Source organism: Eleginops maclovinus, chromosome 21 (assembly GCF_036324505.1).
Source record: "Eleginops maclovinus isolate JMC-PN-2008 ecotype Puerto Natales chromosome 21, JC_Emac_rtc_rv5, whole genome shotgun sequence".
Taxonomy (NCBI): domain Eukaryota; kingdom Metazoa; phylum Chordata; class Actinopteri; order Perciformes; family Eleginopidae; genus Eleginops; species Eleginops maclovinus.
In genome coordinates this window covers 16,963,020-16,971,707 of record NC_086369.1, presented here as the reverse complement: position 1 = coordinate 16,971,707, position 8,688 = coordinate 16,963,020, and the positions used below count along the sequence as shown (strand labels likewise).

Sequence of the window (8,688 nt, the reverse complement as noted above, 5' to 3'; positions counted from 1 at the left end):
TATAAACATAATCCTGAGGTGAGAGGCTGTGGTTGATCAGAGGCAGGACTTAAGGAAGAAGCAAAGCATGGTTTCTGTGCTCGATTGTCGGAAAATCCCAGAATGATCCGGTTTTTCCTGTTCTTTTTTCATGATTCATTGAGCTACTTCTCCACGAACCGGCTACCTGACCTCAGTCTAATCTGCTTCATGTCCTCCTGCAAACCAAACAAAGTATTTCTAGAAAGTGAGGATCTGTGTTATTGAACCAAAAATAGCCCTTTTTCCTGTAACCTGAAGAGCAAAATGTGGAGATTTGAGTCCTTCTTTTACCTCGAAACTGACGTATACTTCAGAGGAACTATTGGTAGAAAGGGTCGCTCTTATCTTACCTTCTACCAAACTCAGTGTTGCTCTACATGCAGGGTGTTGTTGAAAAAAGCAGGCTCTGGGGTTATAGTGCAGAAGTGACTTTATTAAGTGCTATGTGTGAAACATGGAGTGAGACAGTTAGTAGCAGGAGTCCATGATGCGCTTCATGCTCATGAACTTCTGTCCGGACATGCCCATGTCCCTGACGCTGCGGTACTCCCCGGGCCTGAGGTACATCATGTGTCCCCTGAAGCTGGGCTGCTCGTACATCAGCCAGTGTCCGTCCATCACGTGGCAGGACATGCAGTCATTCATGCGGTAACGCTCCATAATGTTGTCGCAGTCGTCCATCAGCTCGTAGCTCTGGCCACCGAAGTTCTCCCTCTCGTAGATCTTCATGCGGTACTGTCCACGGTGCTGTGATACCAAGAGAGGAACATCAGGTTAGTATGGAGTCATGTGGGGGGGGGATGAGTCTAAAGCAAGGGAGTTGGTAAGCTAAAGGAGGCTAATGTTGAGCTATAAAGGAACTACAGCACGGTCACATGATTTCACGTCTCCACCGCTAAGCTAAATGAGGCTAATGTTGGGCTATAGAGGAACTACAGCGCGGTCACATGACTTCACGTCACCACCGCTAAGCTAAAGGAGGCTAATGTTGGGCTATAAAGGAACTACAGCACGGTCACATGAATTCACGTCTCCACCGCTAAGCTAAAGGAGGCTAATGTTGGGCTATAAAGGAACTGCAGCACGGTCACATGACTTCACGTCTCCACCGCTAAGCTAAATGAGGCTAACGTTGGGCTATAAAGGAACTACAGCACGGTCACATGACTTCACGTCTCCACCGCTAAGCTAAAGGAGGCTAATGTTGGGCTATAAAGGAACTACAGCACGGTCACATGACTTCACGTCTCCACCGCTAAGCTAAAGGAGGCTAATGTTGGGCTATAAAGGAACTACAGCACGGTCACATGACTTCACGTCTCCACCGCTAAGCTAAAGGCGGCTAATGTTGGGCTATAAAGGAACTACAGCACGGTCACATGAATTCACGTCACCACCGCTAAGCTAAAGGCGGCTAATGTTGGGCTATAAAGAAACTACAGCACGGTCACATGAATTCACGTCACCACCGCTAAGCTAAAGGCGGCTAATGTTGAGCTATAAAGGAACTACAGCACGGTCACATGACTTCACGTCACCACCGCTAAGTTAAAGGCGGCTAATGTTGGGCTATAAAGGAACTACAGCACGGTCACATGACTTCATGTCTCCACCGCTAAGCTAAAGGCGGCTAATGTTGGGCTATAAAGGAACTACAGCACGGTCACATGACTTCCCCACCGCTAAGCTAAAGGCGGCTAATGTTGAGCTATAAAGGAACTACAGCACGGTCACATGACTTCCCCACCGCTAAGCTAAAGGCAGCTAATGTTGGCCATTTGACACAGCGGTTATTTTCTGACATAACCCCACAGAGGAAACCCATAGCTATTGGTCCGGTCTTCTGCTCCTCTTCCTACCCTGTATCTAACACCTACCATGGGGATCATGCGGCAGGACTTGATGCAGTCCCTCATGCCCATCATACTCTGGTAGTCTGCGTACTCGCCCCTCCTCATGAAGTACTGGTTTCCCATGTAGTTGGAGCGGTCATACACCATGAAGCAGCCACTCTCCACCCTGCAGGAGTGGCACTTGCTCAGGTAGGAGGTCATGTCGGAGCAGTCGTTCATGCACTCGTAGGAGCGGCCCTGAAAGTTTCTCTCCTCATAGAAGACGATCTTGCCCCTCATGTTCATGCTGGAGTTGCTCATGGTTGCTGTGGATGCTGTGGATGCTGTACTTACCTGGGGCCGCTGTTAGGTTTTATACCCAGCCGGCGTAAAGAACCTCTGACTCAGCACCCAGAACACAGAGGTCCCGACCAGTGGTCTTTAGAAAGACCCTGTTCTGGTTTTGTTGGAGGAGGACAATGCAGTGAATGGGAAACAATTCACAAAGGTCCAGAGAACAAGGGGGGTGGGGGTGTTTGGATGGATCTGTGTGTGAGCGCAGAGCATTGGGGGGTGGTGGGGGGTTACTTTAGCACCTGCAAAATATCCTTTAATTCCATCGAATAGAATATTTAAAGTATTTACTGGTGTTTCTAAAGGACAGCGCAGAACCGGAGGCGGCTACAGGAGGATGAGAACAGAAGAGTTTACAGTGGTTTAATTTGACCTCTGATTTAAAGCAGCAGCATGTGAGACGAGTCTGAATCACGGTGTAATTATTCATGCCCTCTTCCCGTGTAATTCTCTGTGAGTTTCAATCAGCGTCTCTCTTTGGAGAGCATATTTCCCCTCGCTCTGTCATAGCTTTACAGCGCCATGCATAATGTAAATAGATATATCCTCCTGACTGTAGGCAGGCTGATTACCCTCCGCTAAGAGAGGCATAATACGCCACGGAAAGTCACATCTGGAGGAAGAGGAGCTGCTTCCTCTAACATCTTATAGCATCTCCACCCTCAGCAGAGCCCCTCGTTCATCTCTGGGAAATCTGATTGATGTTTCCATGAGCAGCCTCCCCTTGGATCTGAGTACAGAAAACTCCCTTGTTTTTTTTATACACCTATCTTTTCATAATTTAGCTCCTAATTTGGGGTCATTTGAGAGATATCGCTGTTCATGTTTCATGGTTTTTGTGGATCAAAATCTTTCCGTTTTGTTCTTATACCCTATTTTTAATTAGTTTACTCATGGTTATTGTTTCTAATTACCCTGAGCAAACTAATGAGGGCTGCATCTTGTATTAAAGGTGTTATATAAATACAGTTATTATTTACGAACACCCTCTCGGAAGCTCCGACTGATTAGTGTGAGGAGATGTTTCCATATCAGTTTCTCTTCAAAGCCCCGTTCTGCACCGGCAGCACCAGAGGAACGGATCCGGTACGGAGCGCAGTGCCAGGGGACTGATGCGGCTCCATAAAAAGGTGTTAATGCTCTGCCCGATGACAGGCTGCTGCAGGAACATCTTCACGGCTTCAGCTGCTCCGTGTGGTTGATCCACTGAGACCGGTAAATGTCACACATATTGTGAAACACACGCTAACTGCATGCTGCAGGGTGTGAAGAAGTTTGAAGGGAGTTGAATGAACACCAGAAACATACATCCAGGACATGGTTAACTCCAGGTCACAGAGTTTAACACACACTCCAGCACTTGCATCAGCTCACTGCTAATGGGACCAGGTAACCCTCAACTTGTGCTATCCTGGCTCCAGAGGGATATCAGGATTTTGCACATCTTCAGACCTGCTCTGCAGCGTGGCCCTAAACTGAAGGAAATATAATCATTAAAGGCTGTAGTATTTAAGAGGGTTAGCTCATTTGAGACTAACGATGGTCTAATGAAAGCTAGTGCTGCTGCAGGATTCTTGCTTCTTTTAGTTTCTGTCTCATGTTACCTAGGTTTACAGGGAAATATACGTTTTCTGTGAGTTGCTAAGGATAAAGGTGCAAATAAAATATAATAATGCAATAAATAGCTAGATTAAATTTAGCTTCTCAGAAAAGGTCACATTACTCGTAAATCTGCAGATATTCCACAGCTGGACTAATGTTCAGTTTCCTGCTGGAGATGCTGCTGCGTCTAAAATAAATCAGAGACTGGCAGAGCTCCATCACCACTACCAGATATCAGGGTGGGGTCCCAGTGTAACCCCCACACAGGGCACAGGCCATCCCTTTAGTTATGCTCTCTTGAGTCGTTTCATTGTATATTTATTGTGTGTGTGTGTGTGTGTGTGTGTGTGTGTGTGTGTGTGTGTGTGTGTGTGTGTGTGTGTGTGTGTGTGTGTGTGTGTGTGTGTGTGTGTGTGTGTGTGTGTGTGTGTGTGTGTGTGTGTGCGTGCGTGCGTGCGTGCGTGCGTGCGTGCGTGCGTGCGTGCGTGCGTAGAGAATGAGAGCTGCTGTCAGCTGCAAGCTACATGTGAGGCTCCTAAAATAACCCAGAGAGGAAAGCGATTGAATGAGAGCAACGTGTCTTTAAAGAGGTTGAACTTCTCATTCAGACGGAGGTCAGCAGCGCCAATCGGCGCAGAAATGATCTCTCAAAGACCGCAGCGACATGCAGGCAGATATCAGGTTTACCAAGGTCACCGTCTCCAGCACAGAGCGGCAGATATCAAACTGTGCGGTGCGTTTGTAAAGGAGCCATTGTGAGGAGCTTAAAGTAAAATCTGAATAGCTTTTAATCCGCACAGGTGTCTGTTGGGAGCATTGAAGAGGTTTGGTCTGCAGCGTCTTCATAATGTGAAGACCTGCACAGTAACATGCATTTTCATGGTAGGAAGAGGTTCAAACAACCAGTCCAAAGAATCAGATGAAACTTATTTCCAAGTAGGTTTGTGCATACGAGTGATTTGCTTTGGAGTATATGGTACGGAAGATGATCAGGGCCATATGTAAAAAGAAGAATCAATGGTCTGCTGTAATCTTTTGCATACATAGACAGATTTAGAGACATTAAATTGCACAAAAATGACCAAAAATAAAGCAAATTAGAAAAACTATATAAAAAAATAAAGAGAAATATTGACAATAAGTTAAAATCCAGTTAAAATATGACAAAATGCTCTGAATAAGTGCAGGGTTATCATTTAAACCGGAGACCTGCAGAGTTTAGAAGAAGGTAGCATTGAATATAAATTTGCAGAACACACAGAGGAGTCTGCAGGAGGTAAAATGAGCATTGATTGGTCCTTTGAACCACCTGCTTTATAACTTGGGATGCACATTATACACTGACTAGCCAAAAAAACGGTCAGATTCTCTCATATCCGTTGGACCGTCTTCAGCTTTGATTACGGCACGCATTCTCTGTGGCATCGTTTCCACGAGCTTCTGCAACGTCTCAACATTTATTTCTGTCCTGCATTCATTTTTGATCTTGTATTGATGATGGAGATTCAGACCACTGATCAAAGTCTTCTCCAGCACATCCCAAAGACTCTCAATGGGTTCAGGTCTGGACTCTGGGGGCCAATCCATGTGTGAAATGATGTCTCATGCTCCCTGAACCACTCTCTCACAGTCTGAGCCCGATGGATCCTGGCATTGTCCTCTTGGAACATGCCCGCTCCATCAGGGGAGAAGAAACCCACTGATGGAATAACCTGTCCTTCAGGATATTCAGGGAGTCAGCTGACCTCATTCTTTGGGTTGCTGAACCTAGACCAGACCAACTGCAGCAGCCCCAGATCATAGCCCTACACCCACAGGCTAGTACGGTAGGCACTAGGCATGATGGGGGCATCACTTCAGCCGCCTCTCTTCTTACCCTGATCCCCCATCACTCTGGAACAGGGTCTGGACTCATCAGACCACACCTTCTTCCATTGCTCCAGAGTCCAATCTTTACGCTCCCTACCAAACTGAAGCCGATTAGCTTCACTGAGAAGTGGTTTTCTTACAGCTACCCAGCTGTTTAGTCCCAATCCCTTGAGTTCCCTCCGCATTGTGCGTGTGAAATGCTCTCTCTGTCACAGCTAAACTTAGCCGTGAGTTCTACTGTTGTTTTTCTACCATTAGATTTCACCAAATGTTTAAGGGATCGCCGATCACGATCATTCAGGATCTTTTTCTGACCTCACTCCTCCCTGGAAGAGGATGTCCCCCACTGTCCTTCCAGTCTTTAATAATGCGTTGGACGGTTCTTAACCCCATTTTAGTATTTCAGTAATCTCCTTAGATGTTTGCTCTGCTTGATGCCAATAACTTGACCCTTCTGAAACAGATCAACATCTTTTCCACGACCACAGGACATGCCTTTCGCCATGACTGTTTAACAGATGAAAAGCTCCTCTCTGCATCAGTTAGGGTTCAATAACTTGCTGCCAGCTGAAACATAATCACCCATGCAGTAATTATCCAATGGGGGGCTCTTACCTATTTGCTTAGTTAAATCCAGGTGGGGACCCTTTTTTGGGCCAGGTAGTGTATTTTGCATTGTGTGTGTAGAGTGTTAGCTGTCTGACCCAGATAGACGTGTCTCTGCAGAATGAAGCAGCACTTCTCCTCCGAGTGTTATTAATGCATTCGTGTTAAATATTAATAGTGTTTGTGGTGAACGGAGCGTCAGACTGGATGGGACTTTATTATTCTGCACGAGCTGCGGGGGGGATTTGGTTTCCATATTTCCTGGTATTAAACTATATGCTTGAATTCATAGAGAGCTTTCTGATGTTGTTATTCACCCTGGAGGCATGGTAAAGGTTTTCTCTCAGACTTCAAGGTGAATCTGTTTGTAATTAAAGAAGACGGTATGGATCGTTGTGCGGAGGGAGTAATGGTGAAGAGTGAAGTGCATTTAGGGTAATAGTCACACACTTTTCTCCAGTTTAACCTGGTTTCTAATGGAGGATACACTCCCCTACATATTAAAATGACATATAATTCTCTCCCGTTGACCTCTTTAAAGCTGTATGAAGGTATAAAGATATATTCACATTGATTCAGTGTTTACAATAACATCGACACAGGTCAAAAACTGTTTTAACCTGCAGCTCCAAATGATGTAAGTGCGGTGGAAATCCGTCAATGAAGGGAACAAACAAATGAGGCGCATCTATGTAAGTTTGTTAGGCTTCTGTACAGGAGGATCGAACGCAACTGTAACCCAAGGCACTGCTGAAGGGTCGATGCCGAGCACACAGTCAAAAAGGGTATTTATATGTATTAGTACAAAGGATCAACAGTCTCAAAGATGAAAGCATATAACAGGGAACAATTAACAGAGTACAATTAAAGGAAGGATAAGTAAGTTAGAAACAGACAGCCAACGGTAGTTACACAAAGGGCTTTCCATGAAAAAATAGCACACTCATGTCATATTACAAAAAGAAGTGTGTGTGTGTGTGTGTGTGTGTGTGTGTGTGTGTGTGTGTGTGTGTGTGTGTGTGTGTGTGTGTGTGTGTGTGTGTGTGTGTGTGTGTGTGTGTGTGTGTGTGCAAACATCTGCTTTAACGCACCATTTTGTGATTTCCTGCCACTAGGGGGCTCTGTTTTTAAGCAATGAGTGAACTGATGGAGTTTGGTAGAGCAGCAAGGCATCATGGGAGTTTTTCCACCTCTGTGTCTCAACAACATACTAAGGGCTTTGAAAAAGGTCCTGGTGTTTTACTTTCATTTCATTTTATGAGCAGTAAAACTATTCTACATCTTTTAGGCATTAATACAATACATGTGCATGGCCGTGGTGTGTGTGTGTGTGTGTGTGTGTGTGTTGTGTGTGTGTGTGTGTTGTGTGTGTGTGGTGTGTGTGTCTGTGTGTGTGTGTGTGTGTGTGTGGGGCCACAGTTGTCATGAGATCTGGGGTTTTAACAGTGTTTTGTCAGAGCCTAGTGACTGTTCGGTACACCTCTTTTATTTAAATTACTTTGAACCCTTTAAAGGGCCCCAGTTTTGACTTCACTGCAGTGTGTTTTATATTTTACTTTTGGGGGGTTTCCGTTTTATTTTTCATTTTATTTTATTTTCTACCTGTTATTCACATAATTCGTGCCTTGTTTAATCCGGGGCCCTGACCGACATTTACCCAAATTGGGGCCAATAACATTTTATCTTAAAAAAAACATAGCCCTGTAAAAGTATATGTTTTTTTGTTGTAAAAAACTTAATATTTCTATGTTTTTACTAACATTATTGGTTATTATGTTTTTTTTTGGGGTTTTTTAGTTTGGCTCAATAACTGGTGTTAAAAGATGAAACTAAACCCTTTGTGTGTAATTAACACCGTAAATTAAATTTTAAAAAAAAAATTTCCTTTATCATAGTAACAGCAACAGTGTTTGTTTACAGCAGTGTAGAGTTCCCCAGTGGGACGTCTCGGACACCTCCTCCACCAATCACGCGTCCCCCCCCCCACCCTGTCGGGGGCGGGGTCTTGCTGCTTCAGCCAATGCCCTGTTCCCTTCCCGCGCTGGGGGGAAGTTTTTCCCGCTGGGCAGTCTGGTCCGAGCCACGAGGGTGCAATACCATGCCTTCTGTTTGTGCCTACGGGGCAAGGGGTACAGAAAACCCCGTAATGGGCTAAAAAATCGTAAGGAGTTGTGGGGGTTGTTTGCTGGTTTCTGTGGGGAGTTTTTCCCCTCGGGGGGGGGGTTTATGGGGGCAGAAAGAGAAGCAGATGTGAACAAAAATGGCGAAGGGTCCCCGCCTCAGAATGTGCATTGTCTGGGGAAGAGAACCGTAAAAAACCCCCCCCGGCCGTGAGCTGTTTCACCGGGGTTTGGGCCCTATAATCGGATAAAGAGGGGGGCCGGGGGAAAAGGGGGCAAAAGGA

The 8,688-nt window shown here is 45.5% G+C and overlaps 1 protein-coding gene across 1 annotated transcript; it reads right to left on the bottom strand.

The window, feature by feature from the left end:
* Nucleotides 1–433: 433 nt before the first annotated feature.
* On the bottom strand, nt 434–2,189 carry LOC134884084 (gamma-crystallin M3-like). Its single transcript, XM_063912719.1, has 2 exons — nt 1,899–2,189; nt 434–768 (listed from the first exon to the last, which is right to left on the bottom strand). Exons 1-2 carry the CDS (start codon nt 2,172–2,174, stop codon nt 490–492), a joined length of 555 nt encoding a protein of 184 aa, XP_063768789.1. The 5' UTR covers nt 2,175–2,189; the 3' UTR covers nt 434–489.
* Between the last annotated feature and the right edge of the window lie 6,499 nt (nt 2,190–8,688).

Excerpts from the sequence above, each read along its gene's own strand:
- LOC134884084 (XM_063912719.1), bottom strand. The coding sequence starts at position 2,174 with ATGAGCAACTCCAGCATGAACATGAGGGGCAAGATCGTCTTCTATGAG. Across the intron at positions 769-1,898 it reads CCTGCCGCATGATCCCCATG|CACCGTGGACAGTACCGCAT; the intron begins GTAGGTGTTAGA and ends TTGGTATCACAG.